Raw genomic sequence first — 22,364 nt, 5'->3', positions numbered from 1 at the left:
ATTTCATGAAAAAATAATGCTGTAAAAAACAATCTTTTATCCAATTTACAATAAATAACTGCAGTATGGTAAGAGCCAGCCGCCCCAACCAGACAGGGATGGGGACACTGTTTTGACTTGCAGAACAACCGCAACTCCTCATGGAAGTTAATATTTCCACTATTTTGCAAAACAGTAGGCTATGTTCTACTAATTACCGACATTTTATTATTTACAGAGAATCTCTGGCGAGTATTTATTTGCATTCGCGTAAATTTGATTAGATGTCACAGATGCCAGGCACACAAAAAAGGAGGAAAAACCCAGAAGACGTACTGGTTAACCCAATGTATGAAGTGTATGGTCAAAGTTTTTAAAGCAGTATTCAATATTGCATTACAGCGGAATTGATTATGCGCCGTCCAGAGTAGTGTGATGTGAACATGTGCTGTTATTGTGTCTGAGAGTCAGCATCAGCAGGAACGAGGATGCGCTTTCTGAACTTCCCTCATCTATTCGAATATCATCATCATCATCATCATCACTCACTTTGACTGGATGAGCTCACCTGCCAGAAAATAGCTCTCTTAAAATCAGCCTTTTTTGCATCAATCCACAACTGTCCTACTTTTCTTTTCCCTCATCATCCCTTGGGTCGAATAAAAAGTGATCTCTCTCTCTCTCTCGCTCTCTCTCTCTCTCTCTCTTTGTGCAGACGCACAGCTTGTGAACAGGCAAGGCAGGCAACTGCTTGGGGCCCCCTGGCCCAGGGGTCTCCCTAGAGTCGGGGCCTGAGGGCTTATTTATTTTGTTTTTTATTGTGTTTATTGTTTTTATTGTTCTTTACCATTGTATTTTCACATATGGAATTAAAAAAAAACTTTGGTTTCATACATTTTTCGTTGGTGTCAGATTATTTATAACATATTGGTGATGAGCACTGGTCAGTAGGGCCCCCTGGAAATTTTTGCTTGGGGCCACAAAAGACTCTAGAATCTCCTCTGTCTTTGTGTGTGTGTGTGTGTGTGTGTGTGTGTGTGTGTGTGTGTGTGTGTGTGTGTGTGTGTGTGTGTGTGTGAGTGAGAGAGAGAGAGAGAGAGAGAGAGAGAGAGAGCTGTTCTACACTTTTTCCTGCACGCTCTTTTCTCCTCCCTCTCTCTTCTCTGCTCTCACTCTCCGGGTTGTGCACACACAGGACACAGGTTCGCCTTCTCTCTCCTTTCTACTACAGAAAAGCACATTACTCCATCAAGATTATAACATCATAACTCTGATGCAGATTGTATAGGGATGCGGTAGGTAACTGAGTCCTTTTCCTTTTTTCCTGATCCACTCTGTAGTCTAAGTAACCTACACGCAAGTCCATTACAATATAGCACATTTTTATTAATATTTTTCAAAATAATTTGGTAGGCTTTTGGTTTGTTTGTTTGTTTGTTTGTTTGTTTTGACTCACATTATTCTCATTAGGTCTGCCTGCTTATAATATTATAGATTATTATATATTTACATTATGTTTACACTTGATGGTGTTTCTGCTTGTGTGTCTGTTTTTTTTTTTAAATACTCTCCTGTTGTAAGGTAGTGTGTGATTTGTACATTATTGTAATTACTCTGAATTGCTATCCCATTTTATAAGCATTCATTACCCTCTAGAGCCTCTTTCTTCCCTCTGTGCCTCCTTGATACACTGCTAAAGATTTAGGCAGTGTTTGGGTTATTTATATTCTATTTCGCTTATATAGGTCATAGTGTGGAGGCTATTTGAGAGCCTGTCAGTTTTGCTCATGATTAAATGCTCAGAATCAGTTTTTTTAGATAGAGGTCATCTGTTCTTGACATTTGAGAGTGAAACAACCTTACATAGATTGGCCAGCTCTTCAAAGCTGTCCAAAAAATCTGAAGCCAGATTCATTTGTCCAAACTATCCACTGCTTGCATGTTTGCTCTGTATTCCTGTGAATAACATCATGAAGACCAATCACTGAAAAAAAAGTCTGTTGGATTAACATGAAAGAAGTATGCACAATGTTTGCACACAATAAAGTTCATTTTACTCAAAATTGTTTATTTACATTCAATATATTGAATTATTATAAAAACAAATGTATTATGTGCAACCAATGTACATTTTTTAAATGTAAATCCAACAGACTTTTTTTTTCAATATACTGTTTTCCCCTTTTTCGTTTCCATATGGTCACTTTGGATATGATGGATTTATTTCCATAGATTTTTTTTCAGTGGATTCTTACTAAGGGGCAAACCAGTCATTCTAACTGTTAATCTAAACTGTAACATCGTTATATGGCTAGTTACACATGTAACTGAGATTGTGTGAACAATGTAACTGTCAGTTATCTCAGATCAACACATATTCTAAACTAGTCTCATGCGTCATAAGCTCCACATTGATATCTGTATGCTCTCGCAGATTATCTTCATAGTAAAAACAAAAGATGCAAATATGATTGAAGAAATGCAAGGCTGCCATTATGATTGATGACACAAGTCAGCTCCTCCTTCTATAAATATAAGAACTGCAGTTTATATTGTCATTTTTTCCCTTTTATTATCCCCCATTACTGTATTAATTATTATTATTTTAATTTTAAAAAATTAAAAATATAATTTTCCCCTCATCCTCATGTGCCATATGCACGATATATGGCACAATATTTTTGGGCATCTGACCATCACACCCATGTGTAATTCTTCCCCAAACTGTTGCCACAAAACACAATTGTACAGGATGTCTTTGTATGCTGTAGCATTACAATTTCCCTTCACTGGAACTAAGGGGCCCAACCTCTTCCAGCATGATGATGTCCCTGTAGACAAAGCAAGGTCCATGAATACATGGTGTATCAAGGTTAGAGTGGAAGATCTCGAGTGGTCTGCACAGAGCCCTGACCTCAACCCCACTGAACACCTTTGGGATGAACTGGAACACTGACAGTCCCCCAGATCTCCTCACCCGACATCAGTGTCTGACCTTACTAATGCTCTTGTGGCTGAATGGGCAAATCCCCACAGCCACACTCCAAAATCTACTGGAAAGCCTTCCCAGAAGGGCAACTAAATCTGAAATGGGATGTTCAATAGGCTCATATAAACGTGATGGTCAAGTGTCCACAAAGTTTTCACCATAAGCGTACCTGTCTTCACAAAGCCCTGCTTATACATATATTTGGCTAAATGTAATGAAAACTAATTTCTTATTGTCACATTTCATAATTTTCAGTATTTCACTCTTATAACCTCTTTCGTATAAGCAGTATGTTTCAGGACCCATTTATCATGCATTGTAGACTTTGTTGAAGAATGTCACAAATCCTAAACGGTTCAAATCAAGAAAAGGGTAAACAGTATAAAATGGGTCTATATGATAGAATACAAAAAAATAGACAGGTCAGAATCATACCTTAATTCTCTTCAGTAAAATGAAAAGTATCATATTACTGAAACAGTAATTTCAAGTACTCTAAGTCTTTTTTTTTTAAAGGGTTGCTAGTGCTGTGAGGTTAGAAAGGGTGGACAGGGTTTTGTGAAGAATTTCCATGGCAAGGATAGATTGAGATTGAGAATGCTAGCAAAGCAGTAGACAAAGCTTAATTCCACAGTGTTAATGACATGTGGAGAACTCATGTGCTGCATTTTATAACACTCCATTGAGAGAACTAACCATAATATTCAACTTGGGATATAAGGCCGGGGAGAACTGTCTCATGGCCTGGTGTAACAGTTAAAAGTGTTGTATCTGATGGAATGGTACTGCAACACTTCTCCTTACTCCTATTTATTTCTTTGCTCATCTTGCTCTTCCTCTTCATCCCAATATGACTCTTTAGGAAAGCCTGTCCTCTATCATTGACTTGCAGTTTCCCGAAGTCATTCAGTATTCTGTTTAAACGCTCCTGAGGTTTTTGGACTGTGCTTTCTCCTGCTCACCCTCTGAACAAGCAGTCTACCTCTTTTCCCCTTGGATTATGGAAATGTGGTCATGGATATAGGCCATGCACTGAGAGCATTGGGGAGGAATGACTTTCAAGGAACAGAAATGCAGATCAAAGCTGACTGCCCCAAAGCTCTCATTTAACATTTTAGAACCAGACAATCTTGTAAATGCTAGACAGACCAAGAAAGAAAGGCAGAGGAAGCGGCACATTTTCTGGGGAGAGAAATTGAGATGAATGGGGAGAGAGCTGGCAGCTTGATTGTAAGTTTAGGTGAGTCTCTCCCAGCATTTGGTTTGCCTTCATTTTCTCTGAGGCTTTCTGGTAACTGCCACTGAAAATTACAGCTTCCTCTTTAATTTTCCCCCCAAGCCCAAGCTGGAAATTAAGTCCAAGATTCACTCTGGTGAGGACGACTATAACACACCCAATGGTTTTCTGCTTAGAACAGCACTTTCTCTTTTTCACTTTGTTAATGCCAGTTTCCAGTGCTCTCAGACATCCACTCCCGCCCTGCTGTCTACCCCCACTCTTTTGACCTGGTTTATTCACATCATTTGTAAAGAGCAGTATGATGTCAAGACGTCCTGCTAGTCTGTGCATGAGGTTTTTCACGCACATAGAGTGAGTTCCTCTGGGTTTTTATTTTATTTTATTTTATTTATTTAATTTTTTTTCCTTTATACAGAGCCCTGTATCTGGCTTTTTAAACTGTGGCAAAGTCCTGTCCTGTAATTCAAAGCAGAAATGTTAGTGCAACTATAAGGATTTGTGGTTAAAAAAAAAATCACTTCTCTATTAGCAGAAGCAGAATCATATTAAAGGGGTTTTGTCTTTGACATTGGATGCTTAGGTCATTCATAAAACCAGAGTCAACATTTTAGGTCTATAAAAAAAAATAATTAAAAAAAAGTTTGGGATTCATTTTTACTGCATTAGCACTAACCACACATCAGCAGTAAGAAGTGGGATATGTTATTTATCACAATCTCCCTTTGTATCGCTGCAGATCTTTTTATTAATTATAACTTAGGTCGTTAAACTGAACTTAAGTCCAGTGTCTATGAGTAATATTATACTGCAATATCTCATTCTACTGGCTCATCTTTTCCCTGAAGTCTTTAATTTCACATCTGGTTAGTTGTACAAGACTGCAAGACTGCAAGAGAAAGAAAAAAGTCAGAAGAGTAGAGATTAGACTTCTATAATTATACTACATGCTACTATAATTATTATACACTGTTGTAATTATGCTGTAGAGTATATTCATCCTCAGTTTAAGTAAAGCCTAAGCAGACTGACCTGTCTTTGTTAGTGTATGTTCTTCATATACATGGAAATGTAGACAAATGTAATAATCTGAGAATGTACATACTATAAATGTTGCAGTGCATGTTCTGCTAAAACAAACTACCTACCTACCCATTAACTACCTTGTTATTTATCTACAGAATGTAATAACAAAACATCTGCTAATTAACATACTTGAAATTCTTTATCTTTATGCAGGCTTATGCTACAAACATTTAAAAGAGATTGCATGTCCATAAGGGTAAAGTCTGACTTGTTTTTTAAGCACTTCCCTTTATAGCATAACCATGCAGTTCATTTGCTTTTTACAAATGCTAGTGTGCTCGGTCTAGCAGGTGGTCCTTTCTTTATTCATTTCGTCCAGTCTTCTGTAGCAACTACCCATGTCTGATTTAAATTTCCCCTCTGACTCATTTAAAGGTGTACATTAAAGGATGCAAGATAAACTTATGTATTAGTAGAAATTGCACGAAGAATAGAGAATAAAGAGATTTTAGCCAAATAACAGGTAAAAGACAGAAAACTAGTTTCATCATCAGAATTCAGATCACACCCCAGAGCACCAAAAGCCCACTGAGTCCTAGCTCATGCCAACTGGAAAGCCCACAGGGTTGCCAGGTTCATTATCCAGTAATCCCCAACTGCTAATCCAACAGCCATATATAAAATGTGAAAATTACCCAAGACCAAAGCTTTCAAAGTAAAGCTAAACACATTAAATGATTCAACATAATTGACAACTTTTCAGAATTTGCTTCTGTAAAGAAAAAACACACCTTATGAGAAGAGGGTTGATATAATGACTTGAGCCAATGAATGAATGTCTTGAGCCAAGTGTTTGTTTCACTTAAGCCAAGGGTTATATCTCTGCATAGTTCAGTGTTCATTTTAATACAATACAATTATTAAATGATACAAGTTTAATTTTCTTGATTTGTGTAAGATACACTACAGGAGATGAAGATTAGGAATTACTCCAACCTGGCAACAGTAAAGGGACAAATAACGGACAGTTTAGCTCTCTTTAGTTCTTTCTTTCTCTCTCACTTTGGACACATGCATGTGAAAGCATGCTTCACTTTCTTGAAATCAAAACTCTACTACAAACTAGAACAGAACCAAGGTTAATAAATGCCAACAAATCAATATGTTTGCACCCTTTGTCTCATTCTGAAAATGTGAATCTTATTTTGAAGTTCCATTTTTTTAAGTAACCTAATTATTCTTTACATTTTTTTATATTCAATAAAATTGCTTTCTGTTTTCATCCACAATAAGCAGGCACTACTTTTTCTGTGAAAGTTACTGACTTTATCTTTGCTCTTCCCTGTTCCCTTCTCAGATCAATGATGTTCCTGTCTCTACTGCTGTGTGCCATCTGTCCCTTTGTCTTGCTGTCCTCTGCTGTCCCTACACCAGGAACAGGTGTGTCAGCTCCACATACTGATTAGGCTACGATTAATGAGGCACAACACATAATGTGTTGGGGGTGCAGACCACTATCTTCCTGCCTTGCCTCTCCGGAGGCTATAATATATAACATATGTTTAAGGCTTCTCACAGTAGGAGCTAAAGTAAGAAGTTCAAGGTCAGGGCTGAATACTGTCATTTATCAGCTGCGTGTGACATGTCCAGGGTGTACCCTGCCTCTCGCCCAATGTCAGTTGGGATTGGCTCCAGCTCACCCATGAGTTGCAATGGATAAGCGGTATAGAAAATGAATGAATGAATGAATGAATGAATGAATGAATGAGCTGTGCATTTAATGAACTGATGCTCTTCCAGTCACTTGGCTAGATCTTCTCCAACTTTAATGCGTCAGCTAAATGATAATTTTCTAAATATTATAATTTTCCTCTTGGATGCGTATAGAATTTTTTTGCTAAATGGGTTAAATGGGGGTTTTGAGGAATTGATGACAAGAATTGAGTCATTAGTCATTTTCTGTGTTATCATATATCCCAAGTTACATTATATCTTTTCCTCAGATGAAACCAGGCTCTTACAAGTTATGATCCCTGAAAGCCTTCCCGTGTCGGCCGTTCTGGGAGGATCCTTAACTCTGCAGTGCCTTGTGTCTCTGCCACCCCCGTCCTTCTTGGGGCATCTTGGTGAGCACACTATGCCACGGGTAAAGTGGAGCATGCTCTCTGTTGGACGAGAGAGTGAGATCCTGGTGGCACGAGGGGAGAGGGTGAAAATAAGTGACCCTTATAAAGGTCGGGCCTCTTTGCCGAACTATGCCTCCTCTCCGAATGATCTCACTCTCCAGCTGGACAGCCTGAGGCACAATGATACAGGATTTTACCGCTGTGAGGTCCAGCAGGGATTGGAGGATGCTCATGATCTGGCTCAGATCAAAGTGAAAGGTATTCCACTGACCTGACATGGACACTTAGAGCTATAAGTAATGGGATTGTCATCCCATTGATTTTCAAGATGGCCGCAACAGGTAGTTCAGGTGCAGGTCGCTCAGGAATACTCCTTACTCTATTGATTTATTGTCTGCTTTTAAAGTTTGTAGATACTGGAACAACATTTGTTGATTCAGGACAGTATTCTAATCAATGTTTCTCTCAGGAACGGAGTAAACTCGGTAAATTTAATCACAAACATTTTGGCTATGGCAACCTCACGCTGCTGTCCACTTTAGTGTATCCTAGTTGGCAAGCGGTAGCCTCTGAACGTCATGGTAGGAAAACGATCAAAACCGCATCTAAACGCCAAAGCTTCGAGGCAGCTATAATTGCCATCTGCCTTCTGATGTCCGGGGATATACATCGGTGTCCAGGTCCATCTCCCATTCGTGAAATGAGAGACCAACATGGAATCCAGCAAAGCAGACGACTAACAGGCCTACCTGAAAACAACATCATGAGCACCGTGGTGATCCCTCAGGTAAGCTCGGTGGAGCGGGGTTCCTCCGTCGGGTTTGGTTGCATTTCAACTAACGCGGATATTTCTGCTGATTTAAAATCCATGGGAGATGCGAAGACATTGGCCGAGGTCAAGATCGGAAGAGCAGACGGGATTGAACGTGCCTCTGAAGACTGGCTTCTAGAGTCGAGGTGCTCGTGGAGGGGAAATATAGAGGCCGACGCAGCAGCCATCTTTGGACAGACGGAGAATGAAACAACAACGCAGCGCTTGGAGGATATCGTTAATCATGGGGATGTGGTAACTGAAGTCCTACGGGCAACTAGGTCAAAACGACGAATAAATAAAGCCATAACTAAGCATCGTAAATGGAAAGTTTTTAACACCGTAAACAACTCTCGATTAATTTGGGACGCACGTAGTAAACCAAAAGGACTCTTAGGTGGTCACATAAATATAAGAAGTATTCTTTCTAAATGCGAACAAATACAACATGTTTTACAGGATTCAAATATGGATTTCTTCGCAATATCTGAAACTTGGTTAAAGGACAACTCGCCACATGCGGCTATTAATGTGTCTGGTTTTAACATTTTTAGAAATGATCGTAAACATGGAAAAGGTGGAGGAGTTATGTGCTATGTAAAAGGTACAATTAGATGTAATGTAATCAAAGATATACCATGTGAACTTAAATGTTTGTGTTTAAATATTGTACTCTCGCCAGAAATGTCATTAACTTTAATTGTAATCTACCGTCCGCCCTCATCAAATGTTGGTTTCTATGAACAACTTAGAGACATGTTGCAGCAGTGTGACTTCAATAGAGAGGTGATTTGTAATAGGAGATCTAAATGTGAATTGGGAAGATAAGTCTGCAAGAAAACAACTGAAACATGTAACTGACAGTTTTAATCTAACACAAGTGATTAGTGGAGCAACTAGAATAACTAATTCCTCTAGTACACAAATTGATTTAATTTTTAGTAATAAATCTGAAAGAATAATTAAATCGTATAACATTATGACTGGACTCTCTGATCATAATCTGATCTTATTAGCTAGAAAAGTAAATGGAAGGATGGGGTCTGGTTCTGCACAGAGCATGGAGTATTGGAAGATACCAAATAATAAAAAGGAAGATTTTAAAAAAGCTGTGCAGATTATAAAATGGGATGAATTAATGAAATCAGATAATCTGGATTTTACTAGCCGGTATTTAGTGGATAAACTGCATAAACTAATTAAAGAATTCTCACAAAAGACTAGAAATAAAAATAAAAGGGCTCCCCTCCCATGGCTAAATGAGAATATACTACAAATGATGAAAGAACGCGATCAGATCCTAAAAGCATCACTGAAGTCTAAATTGACAACTGACAGGCTTAAATTTACATCAATTAGGAATAAGGTGACAAAGGAACTTAGAAAAGCTAAGGCGAATTACTTTCTTGACATAATAGCAACTAATAAGGGAAATTCTAAAATTACATGGCAGCAATTAAAGAAACTATCTGGACAAAATGATGCTAGAAAACAGATCCAACTGATGATTAATGATACTCTTACAAATGAGGCAATAGATGTAGCTGAAGCATTAAATCATTATTTTGTAGATTCTGTAGCTTCTATTGCCAATAGTTTTTCCTTGCACCAGCAATATGATGCCAAGGAATCAAAGACAGGACGCAGTTTCAATTTTGAAAGAGTCTCTGAAGAACAAGTACTTAAAGTGATTGATTCACTTAAACCTAAATCCTCAAAAGATATCTATGAAATGGACTCTGCAATGATCAGGGAGTGTGCAGGCCCATTGATAAAACCAATCACTCATATTGTAAATATCTCTCTGACTCAAGGGAGCTTCTCCCAATATTGGAAGCCTGCAGTTGTTGTTCCCATCTTTAAGAACGATGACCCGCAGTTAGTTTCAAACTATAGACCAATAAGTATTCTCCCTGTTATGTCTAAAGTTATAGAAAAGTTAGTGGCAGACCAACTAGTGCGTTATCTAAATTCTAGCCAATGCCTACATCCGATGCAGCATGGGTTTAGGGCACACCACTCAACGGAAACAGCAACTGTCTATTTCATTGAAAGAGTTAAGTCTCTAATAGACAGTGGCGGGGTGGTTGGGACAATATTTCTGGATTTACGGAAAGCGTTCGATACGGTTGACCATAACATTCTTCAGTCAAAATTTGTTCAGTTTAATTTTTCTCAGTATACATCCAATTGGTTTAAATCATACCTTGTTAATCGTTCACAATGTGTTAAAATACAAAATATAAAATCCTCCACTAAGGATCTTATAACAGGGGTACCCCAAGGTTCTATTCTGGGTCCAATTCTTTTTAGTCTGTATATAAATGATCTCCCATCTGTGTGCCAAGGCTGTGAGATCCTTATGTATGCAGACGATACTGTAATTTTTGTTAAAGGTAAGAATCATTCTGAGGTTGCAGCTCAGCTTACAAAAGTTATGATTAATGTTTCAAATTGGTTGAATAATTGTCATTTACAACTTAATACTTCAAAAACTGTTGCCATGTTCTTTGCCAAAACAAAAAAATCTTACATTGAGCCTGACGTTTTCATCTCAGGGCAAAGAATTCAAATAGTTAATGAATATAAATATTTAGGTATCATTTTGGATAGTAACCTGACCTTCAAGCATCATGTTAAAAAGGTGAAAAGGATCATAAACTTCACACTTGCAAATTTTAGGCACCTTAGAAATTGTATGTCAACAGAGGCTGCAAAGATGTATATGTTTTCTCTTATAATATCACACATTAACTATTGTCTGCCAACATGGGGTACTGCAAACTCCATAACATTAAAGCCGATAATATCTCTATATAAACAAGCTGTCAAAATTCTAGATAAAAAACCAAGATCCTTTCATCACTGTATAATACTTAATAAATATAGGCTTCTGAGTTGGAATAATCTTGTTCTATTTAAAAATTGTTGTCTTGTATATAAAATCAGACAAAGCTTAGCCCCACCACCACTTTGCTGCCTCTTGCAATTTAGATCATCTGTAACCAGTGTTACTAGAGGGGCTGCTAGAGGTGATTGTGTAGTGCCTTACAAGAAATCAACTTTTGGTCAGGCAGTTTTCACTTATAAAGCAGCTAGTGAATGGAATATAATCCCACAAAGTATAAGAGAGTACAGTTCTTATAGTTTATTTAAATTTAGATTAAAGAAATGGCTGATAGACAATCAAGTCTGTCAGCATTAGTTTATGAGATGTTGTATCAGTATGAGTGAGTGTGTGTGTGTGTGTGTGTAGGGGGATGGGGAGGAAGGGGGGAGGGTGTGTACTTCTGATGTGTGTGTGTGTGTGTGTGTGTGAGCCTCTGGTGCATATAGCTGTGTTGTGGAGATGTGTGTGTGTGTGTATGTGAGTACCTCAGGCTCCTCTATTGCGTGTGTGTGTGTGTTGTGTATCTCTGGTGTGTGAATGGGTGTGTGGGGGGGGTGCTGTTTGTTGTAATTGTTTTATTTTTTTGCTTGCTCCTTTTGTAATTTATTCTTTTAATTGATAGGTAACTGCCATGCTCCTTCTGGCAGGGGGACTACCAATGGAAATTAGCCTTTTGGCTATAATTGGGTGCATTTACATTTTCTCTGTAAAATGTCAATTAATGTACAATGTCCCTCTATAACAAATAAAAGTTAAATAAATAAATAAATAAATAACACCTTTAACATAAAAAAGGCTCATCAATTGTGCTCTATGAATATCTTTACCTAATTAAAAAAAAAAAAAAGATTTGCACATAGTTTTGTTGGCCTTCAATCAGTAGAAAGCTTTGCTACTTCTGTGCTTCATCAGACCTTGTGAGCTACACTGTATATGCTAAACCTAAAGCTAGGATTATAATTGATACCATTAATATTCAGAACACTTTAGCCAAGTCTCTGTTTTTAACATTTGATATCTAAATATCCTTAGGCGTTGTGTTTCACTATCGACATCCCTCCAGCCGTTATGCGTTCTCTTTTGGTGAGGCCAAGAATGCATGTGAAGACATTGGAGCTCAGATTGCCACTCCAGAGCAGCTTCTAGCAGCATACCACAGCGGCTATGAGCAGTGTGATGCCGGTTGGTTAGCAGATGGATCTGTCAGGTCAGTGGATTACCATATAACTAATTTTGTTCTGTGTTGCTGTTTAGCTTGGTGATGAATGAAATGATTCATCATGAATGTATTTCTTTTCTAAGGACAATATTAATATCTCAAAGCATTTTTGTACCAGTATACTTAAAAACAAATAAAATTTTAACAAAAACTCAGATACCCTATCCATATACCTCGTGAGGGCTGTTTTGGAGATATGGATGGCCTGCCAGGGGTCCGGAACTATGGCATGATGGAACCTGATGAGCTTTATGATGTTTATTGCTACATAGAGAATATCCATGGTAAATAATGTTATTTAGGTTTTTTTTTTGTTTTTTTAAATGCTTTTTTCTAGTTTCTATTTTGAGGCCATTGTTTTTACTTTAGGCAAAGTGTTCTATGGATCTACCTCACAGCGATTCACACTGCCTGAGGCTAAAGCATATTGTGAGCAACAGGGTGCACAATTAGCCAGCACAAGCCAGCTTTACGCTGCATGGAATGATGGTCTTGATCACTGTAGCCCAGGTTGGCTAGCTGATGGTAGTGTACGCTATCCTATTGTAAACCCACGTGAGCGGTGTGGAGGGCCTGAACCTGGCGTTAAGACAGTCTATCGCTACAGCAATCAGACAGGCTTTCCTGAACCTCACACCCGCTATGATGCCTACTGCTTTAGAGGTAACAAACATGCCTTCATTTTTATATTTTTAGGGGTTTTGTTTCAAAATACAGCAATTGCAAATATTGCTCATTGTTGAGTTTTGATGCAATTATATAGTATCTGAATTTCATTGTTCTTTTTGTTTTTTGGTGGGGGGGGTTTCACAGCAGACCTTAATTCTCAGACAGTCAACCCTTTTAATTTCTTGGCCACAGAGCCAGAGGACATTAGCCAGGACATTGTGACCTTAGCTGACACAGAGAAAGAGTTCAGTCCAGGTCTTGTGACTCAGAAGACAGAAAAAGAGGCTCAAGGGGCTGTTGAGATTTTATCGTTCTCCAGCATACACACAGTTAAGACAAACGAGCATGACTATACACCATCACCATTTGATAAAGTTCATACAACCACTGCTAGCAGACATGTCCTCACCACTTCAGCAATATATGGAGAGAAACCTGAGCTGACTCAGAGCTCCTGGCAAGAAGTGCTCATCAAACCTATTGACTCTGAGGCCATACCAAATATACACCTGGAGCCCAGCTGGAATCAACCAAAGTCAGCAGAACAGCAAGATAAAATTAATAGAACAGCTGATTCAGAAGTGAAGACTGACAATTATACACACTATCACCCAATACCAGACACCAACATGGAGCCAGAAGAGCAAATAGAAAACAAAACATTTACAGTGAGTAAACCAAACACAACAGTTGACACCTTGGAGTCATTGTATGAGTTTAGGGAAATTGGAGGATCTAAATCCATGCCAGAGACCATCGATGAAAGCCATGTGGATGAGCATCCCACTGTAATAGAAGCACAAGCAGGTAGCATCACTGTGGCATTGGAATCAGATATCAGTCTGGACTTCAGAACTCAGACCACTTCTTCAGAAATCACTGAGGGCTCAGGAAGAGAACTGACTACAGCATTCACAGAGAAGATTGGTCCCACCCCAAGTCAAGAAGATTTGTATGAACATTCTTCATCTGAAACCACCACAAAGAGTTCCTTGCTGGAAGATCTAAGTCAGCCTACACTGAGTAAGTGGAAATAAAAATAAAATGCATTTTATCCTTTTTACATTCAAGTAGAATATTAGTGAACTGGCAAATGTGAGTGAGATAACATTTTTGTATTCTCTCTTTTGTATTAACAAAGCCTCAGGAATACATTTAAATGACTTAATGATTAAAACTGTTTAAAATGCCACTTTACAGGCTTTGAACAAAGTCATGAGCAGTCTGTTGCAACAGATGTTTCCAGTACTATAGATCAAGTGGAGCAAGAAACAGGACATTCTTCAGGTGAATCTCTAGTAGTGTCTCTCAGTTCAGCTGATAACGACAGTGATCATGATTCAGGAATGACTGTGACACCAGTACATTTATCTGAGAACCAAACTGAGTCCATTGATGGTTCTGGTGCTGATGACAATGTGCTACTGTTGACTCTTCTGACCTCACCTGCATCTCACTTGTTGGGCACATCCATTTTGTCAAAGGCATTGGATGTAGAACCTAGTTCCTCTCAGGAGCTGGATGCTACTGTTACAGAGAGCAGTACTACATTTGGCGTCAGCATCATAAAGGAGGAGGTGAAGCAGTTTGAGCAGGTGAGGGTGGAGAAAGCACCTGGCCTCCATACCACACCAACAAATTCACTCACTGAGGCCAAGACAGTGTCAAGCAAAGACAACACTGGCCATGAAGATAACTCATCAAGAACAGAAAATTCTTCTGGCTCAGGAGCTTTAGTCACAGAATACCCAGATCTCCCCTATCCCAGTGCTACTCCCATCATACCCTTCAACTCCACAGACCTGCTTCTCTTGAACACAACAGAGGTTAATGATACTGAAAATGTTTCCAGCACCACTCATTTTACTGTGGAGGTGACACTGATCCCAGACATGACCCTAACACCAATCTGGGACACAATGACCCCTCCTACCCCACCACAGGAGTTCAGGGCAGATGTGGAGATCAGTGGTGACACCTCAGTAAGTGCAGATGACTCTGACACCTCAGCAGAGTCAGACCCTACTGCAGTTCCCACTACTGAGAACCCTGAGGAGACCCAGAGTCTGACCTTCTCCATGGCAACCACTGACAAAGACCATGAAGATCAGGAATTGACTCCCACCACAGAATCTCCAAACAACAAGGAAGAGATTGAACTGACAACCCTGATACAACATACAACCCAACCTCCCAGACTGGCAGACAGAGTGTTGGACAGAACAGGCATGTCAGGTATGAGAATTAGAATCAAATTTTTTGTTAGTTTTGTGTTTGTGTATTGTTTTGTTGATAATTTAATATATTACTGAGTGGCACGGTGGTGCAGTGGTTAGCACTGTCACCTCACAGCAAGAAGGTTCTGGGTTCAAACCTCATGTCTGCCTGGGGCCTTTCTGTGTGGAGTTTAGATGTTTTCCCCGTGCCTGTGTGGGTTTCCTCACACAAAGACATGTGGATTAGGTCAACTGGCTACACTAAATTGCCCACAGGTGTGAATGTGAGTGTGAATGGTTATTCGTCTCAGTGTTAGTCCTGCGATAGTTTAGAAACCTGCCCAGGGTGTACTTTGACTCTTGCCTGAAGTCAGCTGGGATTGACTCCAGCTTCTCCCACAACCCTGGAGGATAAGTGGTATGGATGGATGGATGGATGGGTGTTTCCTAGTTATTTTCAGGCTACTTTCACAATATACTACTGGGTAACAGTAGCTTATTGAAAAGCTTGTTCATCTAGATGCTTAAAATTTACATTAGCACTTTCCTCTTTCTGGAATTAAATGTTAGGTTAATTACAGTAACTTCGATAACTCCCTGTGAAAAGCAAGACAACAAAAAACCTACATAACATGAAGTACTGGTGGCTACCTTGATTGAGAAATTTCTTTCTTCCTTTTTGCAACAATCCTAGCAGTTTTACCACAGTTTCACCAGCTATATGTTTCCACCTAGTGGACAAACCAACACTTAGCTCTCCTTTCAGCTCACCAGTAACTGCAAGCTATGTGCACATTTTCAACCAAAGTGGTTCAGTTATAACATTAATTCTGTAGCAATACTGGATGCAACTGGTCAATTTAAATGTGGGAAATGTACATTTTCAGATCGCTGTTTGGAGAATCCATGTTTTAATGGAGGCACCTGTGTAGACACTGGTACTACTGTCAAATGCCTGTGTCTGCCAACCTATGAGGGAGAATTCTGCCAAACTGGTGAGTTGTGTATGACCAAATTTTTGCATATGGTCAATTATTTTTATCCAGTTTCTATATCCAATGGCAATATTTTTGAAGATGAATTTTTCATTGTCACCAACCTAAGAGGAAGAATATTGACAAGCTCCTTACTATGAATGCTGAATCTGAAATTTTACAATAAAACCTCTTTTTATTGTCCTTCTTAGATCTGGAGCAGTGTGAGCCAGGCTGGGAAAAGTTCCAGGGCAATTGTTATAAGCACTTCTCAAAACGTCAGAGCTGGGAGGTGGCAGAGCAGCATTGTCGGATGTGTGGTGGTCACCTGGTCTCTGTTATGTCACCTGAAGAGCAGTATTTCATCAACCGTAGGTCTAAACTGGCATAAGAAAATGCTTACTGTACCTACTGTGAAATTAATTTGGCTGTTTCTACTTTTTTAATTACATACAGTGTCTTGCAAAAGTATTCATCCCCCTTGGTATTTGCCCTGTTTTGTCAGAATACAAGCTGGAATTAAAATGGATTTTTTGGGGTGTTAGCACCATTTGATTTACACAACATGTCTACATCTTTAAAGGTACAAATTGTTGTTTTATTGTGACACAAACAATAATTAAGATGAAAAAACAGAAATCTGGATTGTGCATAGATATTCACTCCCTTTTGTATGAAACCCCTAAATAAGAGCTGGTCCAAACAATTCACTTCATAAGCCACATAATTAGTTGATTAAGATCCACTTGTGTGCAATCAAAGTGTCACATGATGTCTGTATAAATCAACCTGTTCTGGAAGGACCCTCTCTTTGCAACACTGAGCAAGCAACATGAAAACCAAGGAGCACTCCAAACGGATCAGGGACAAAGTTGTGAAGAAGTATGGATCAGGGTTGGGTTATAAAAAATATCCCAAACTTTGAATATCCCAGGAAGCACCATTAAATCCATTATATGGCACCACTACAAACCTAACAAAAGAAGGCCGCCCACCAAAACTCACAGACCAGGCAAGGAGGGCATTAATCAGAAATGCAACAAAGATGCCAAAGATAACACTGAAGGAGCTGCAAAGATCCACAGCGGAGATGGGAGTATCTGTCCATAGGACCACTTTAAGAGTGGCCAGAAAAAGTCATTGCTGAAGAAAGCACGTTTGGAGTTTGCCCAACAGCATGTAGCAGACTCCCCAAACACATAGAAGAAGATTCTCTGGTCAAATGAGACTAAAATTGATCTTTTTGGCCATCATGGGAAATGCCATGTGTGGCACAAACCCAACACCCTGAGAACACCATTCCTACAGTGAAGCATGGTGGTGGCAGCATCATGCTGTTAGGATATTTTTCATCTGCAGAGACAAGAGAGCTGGTCAAGATTGAAGGAAAAATGGATGGCACTAAATACAGGGCAATTCTGAAAGAAACCCTGTTTGAGTCAGCCAGAGGTTTGAGACTGGGATGAAGGTTCACGTTCCAGCAGGGCAATGACCCCAAACATACTGCTAAAGCTACACTGGAGTGGTTTAAAGGGAAACATTTAAATGTTTTGGAATGGCTTAATCAAAGCCCAGACCTCAATCCAATTGAGAATCTGTAGTATAACTTGAAAATTGCTGTACACCAACGCAACTCATCTGACTTGAAGGAGTTGGAGCAGTTTTGCCTTGAAGAATGGGCAAAAATCCCAGTGGCTAGATGTGCTACGCTAATAGAGACATACCCCAAGAGACTTGCAGCTGTAACTGCGGCAAAAGGTGGCTCTATTGACTTTTTTTTTTGGGGGGGGGGATACCTATGCACACTCCAGATTTCTGTTTTTTCATCTTAATTATTGTTTGTGTCACGATAAAACAACAATTTGTACCTTTAAAGTGATAGGCATGATGTGTAAATCAAATGGTGCTCACCCTCCAAAAATCAGTTTTAATTCCAGCTTGTAATGCAACAAAACAGGACAAACACCAAGAGGGATGAATACTTTTGCAAGACACTGTATTTACATTGCAGTTAGTTTATCACTTTAGTATATGATACACACAGCTACATTAGTGACATCAAACATCAGTTTGCTTTTACTATATTTTATGTTAAGCTTATGGAACTGAATGTATGTAAGATAGGAGTTTCAGGCAAATGTGTAGGTGGAATAGCAGTCACACAAATTGTTGGACGTGTTCAGTAATGCACAATTGATTTGTAAATGAGTTAATTATAAGGTTACCATACTGCAAATGTGATTTTAACCAAGAAAAAAACAGCCTAGTTAATAATAGTTTGGCACATTTCATTCAGATTGACTTGTCCGACCTTATAGAATTTAAACAAAATTATTCCATTTTCATTCCCAAAAACGATCCACTATCCTGTCTGCAAGCAACCACGGGTGCTTGATGATGCCGAAAAGCTCCTTTGAACCCAGAGTTAGAAGCAGTATTGTCTTTAGGCCTGGAAAGCATGATGATGATCAAGCATTTGCTGTGTGACTCACATCCAGGCTTTCTTCCACAGATAAGTATAAGGAGTACCAGTGGACTGGTCTCAATGACAGGACCATTGAGGGTGACTTCCGTTGGTCTGATGGAAACCCGCTGGTAAGCTTTGTAGAGCAAAAACTCCTACAGAATTGTGATGGTAATCCACTGGTGCAGCTTACAGATTTCTCTCTTAATTACAGTGTGCTGGGAAAGGTGCTTATAAACTGTTGTTTCTATAGGCTAGCTTGTTTTCTGAAAGGGTTAGACATTGTAAAGTTGGATTAAAACCCAGATCCTTTGTAGCAGCTTTCATTTAGTCTTATAATATTGCCAGAAACTGCTGGTTTGACTTTCCTTTCTGCTACCTTCTTTAAAAAAAAAAAACTGATTTACAATACACGTCTTTATGACTTTAAAAAATGCATATAAAAAAACCACACACATACTGATTTACAATACACGTCTTTATGACTTAAAAAATGCATATAAACAAAAAAAACCACACACATACTGATTTACAATACACGTCTTCGTGATTTTTAAAAAATGCATATTAAAAAAACCACACACATACTGATTTATAATACACGTCTTTATGACTTTAAAAAAATGCATATAAAAAACATAAATTACCATTTTTGTGCTCTTTTAGCTCAGTTGTAGGGGACTAAACTGACTTGACTGGATATTGTCCGTTACGTCTGGTATGTGCTCTGTTGTGGCAACAGTCTTTGCAGTGTTGATCAGTCTATATACAAGTAACACTCATTTCACCTAAAGTGTTTAGTAAACTTGTATCACATCCCAAGCGCTACTTTCAGGTCTTCAAGCATGTACAATATCAGTGAGTGTTCATTGTTTGTCATATAGCCAACAATTAACATAGCCTGTAGCCAAGGTCACATTGAAAAGTACAACTGGAAATGTAGATGTCAGGAAACCTTGCAAAACAGTTTCAAGCTATGAACTGCATACAAAAACATCCAACTCAGCTTTTGACCTTGACTCCAGAACACTCTGAAAAGCTTTTAGAAATGTGTTTTATAGCTTTCAGCACCTAGCAGCATATTGGTAAAATGGTTTCCTGAAAATCTGGGCTTAAAAGCGACTTATGGAGAATGGTTTGCTTTGGGCCAAGACCACAAATTGAAAAGGATGGCACATAATTTCTCTCTCACAGACTGACAGACTTTTTTTTTTTTTGTACTCTACATACCTCCTCTGTCTTACATTTTAAACATGCTTTCTTAAATTAGTGATCTTAATCTAAGGCACTTTTTTCATGTAATCTGAAATCCACAACAGATGGGAAAAGATGACTAACTTTGGCTCATCATTATGGTGCTACCAGTGGAGTGAATATTAACCTTTTTTTTTTTTCTTCTCTGTCTCAGCTGTATGAGAACTGGTATCGTGGTCAGCCTGATAGTTATTTCCTATCAGGAGAGGACTGTGTGGTGATGGTTTGGCATGATGATGGGCGCTGGAGTGATGTGCCCTGTAACTACCATCTGTCCTACACTTGCAAGAAGGGCACCAGTGAGTATGCCACCCAGTGAAGTTGCACAACACTTTGCATCAGAGAGTTTGTCTCTTCAAATAAATGGGTAATTCAGTTTTAATTCTTCACAGATAAGGGAGTGTGCACAGAAGGCATACTATTCCTTACAAGTCCTTGAAAATACAGATCCTATGAGCACACTGTACTAATAAGCATTAACTTATTTACACACTCATTGGTTATGTAATTACAAGCAAATTGTTTACTTTTATATCTATCTTTTTCCTCAGCTGTTTGTGGCCAGCCACCTCTTGTCTTGAATGCTAAACAGTTTGGCGAGCGACGAGCTCGATACGTGATTAAGGCTCAGGTGCGTTACCACTGTGAGGAAGGTTTCCTTCAGAGGCACAACCCCATCATCAGATGCCAAAGCAATGGACAGTGGGAGGAGCCACAGATCACCTGTACACCAAGTAAGAAACTGTTTCACCAGTGATGGCTATTTCACCAATCTTGGCTACTATTGAGAAGATTATGTACAAAATAATAATTCAGAGAATAATTGGATAAGTAAAAATGTTTTGTAATGACTCTTAGTCTAATATTCAAAATTTCTTTCACAACTCTTTACACCTGAATCTGTTATCATTATGCAAAACTACATGTATTGTGTACATAATACTGTTGGTAATGACTTCCGACTTTGTTTTGTTTTTCAACAGAAGCAGTGGATTTAAATAGAAAACAAGTTACATTGCCCTCTACAAAGAACCAGGAAGCCACAGAAAAAGCAAAAGGACAATGGTTTTAAACCAGAGCTTTTAAACCAACCAGCTTCTTCATTTGCTCCATCTTTCCTCCATCTATGCTTTATCTTTCCTTTAAGACACCTTCATTACTCATTCATACTGTTAGTGTTTCAGGCAAAAATGCTTTCGTACATCACACTTGCGTTGTTCTACTCCAGTCATCAGTTTCTTTCATACATTTTTCTGTTTTTCTGTAGAAAATGACTCTGAATTATTATTTTGTAATTCTATGACACAAAAAAACCCATAACTTTCACACAACCAGTAAGTAAATACAGATCACAGTTTCCAAACAATAGAGGTATATATTAAAGCACTAGCAAAATCTGCAAAATGCAAATGCTATTTATCCTCAGCTGGTCTGAATTAAACTGATGGCACTGTCTCATGAAGGCTTCATTTCATTGCACTGGAAGTTCCCATTACTGCCACCAGCAGGCAGAACAACATAGCCAGGGTGAACAGGGAAGCAGAGAGGAAACATCCCATTGCTGAAATCAGTCTAATGAGAAACTAAAAAAGTAACAGCTCATCTTCAGTGATTTATAGTCACAGACACATTTGTTTATTAGTAGCCTCTGACTGTTAAATCCTCACATCCACAGAACTTGACCTTTCAGCAAAACTATGCCTTTAGCATTAAATTGGATTCAGTAAAATTCATAGGTTCTATACTTTAATCTGAGTAAATGTGGGAAAGGAGAGTTAACAGTGGCAAGCCCTGGCTTACTTCATTTAAATCCACTAGCGGAAATGAGGTTACTAATACTCTCTGGCAGCTGTCATTCTGATGTTTGCACACAGTAAAACCTGTGCTCCTCAGCCACGCAGAATACATTTATAATCAGCCCGTTTGGTGTTTAAGAATCAATTTCTAGTATTTCACTATACTGTTCAGTTAATTAAAGCTCTGACCAGGGATCATCAAATCAGGCCTACAGATTCCCAAACAGCATGCTACTTTCACTGTGGTTATATACATCTCTTGATTGAGAGCCTCTATTCTTACAAAACCAAAAACTGGCTTGATATTTCAGTGTCCAAGCTTTATGTCAACAACAAGCCCTTTATTGATTCTTTAACAAATAAGCACCCTTAGATACAGTGAGATGATATCTAAGTAAATCTAGTAAAATTTCTAAGTGTGCATACATTTGTGCCTGGCTGTGAAACACAAGCTTTACATTTTCAAGTAATTTGGTGCTCAGTTTTTTTCAGGTCTCCTATTTGCTCTTGGAAATAATCAGTTCTTTATGAAATCTGTTCCTAACATCATAGGAACTAACTATGTTTATACAGACCTAAAGAGTTTATTTCTTTATTCTGCTTTTTTTGTGACATTACATACTGGTTGATTCTACACATTTTGAGTGTACATATCTTTCTTCTTTTAATGCTTTAAATGTTTGTTGTTCAGAAATATGAATTGATTTAATTCTC

The 22,364-nt window shown here is 38.6% G+C and overlaps 1 protein-coding gene across 1 annotated transcript; it reads left to right on the top strand.

Moving 5' to 3' along the window:
• Positions 1-1,203: 1,203 nt before the first annotated feature.
• Positions 1,204-20,943, top strand: bcan (brevican). Its single transcript, XM_060920821.1, is given in 14 exon segments — positions 1,204-1,274; positions 6,589-6,671; positions 7,235-7,615; positions 12,091-12,265; positions 12,434-12,561; positions 12,647-12,940; positions 13,091-13,969; positions 14,147-15,181; positions 16,050-16,157; positions 16,349-16,507; positions 18,649-18,731; positions 20,009-20,174; positions 20,406-20,588; positions 20,838-20,943. Coding segments are annotated over 14 exon segments (3,768 nt in total). The 5' UTR covers positions 1,204-1,269; the 3' UTR covers positions 20,927-20,943.
• The last annotated feature ends 1,421 nt before the right edge of the window (positions 20,944-22,364 follow it).

This window comes from Neoarius graeffei, chromosome 5 (assembly GCF_027579695.1).
Source record: "Neoarius graeffei isolate fNeoGra1 chromosome 5, fNeoGra1.pri, whole genome shotgun sequence".
In the NCBI taxonomy this organism is placed as follows: Eukaryota; Metazoa; Chordata; class Actinopteri; order Siluriformes; family Ariidae; genus Neoarius; species Neoarius graeffei.
This window is presented reverse-complemented; position numbering and strand designations above follow the sequence as displayed.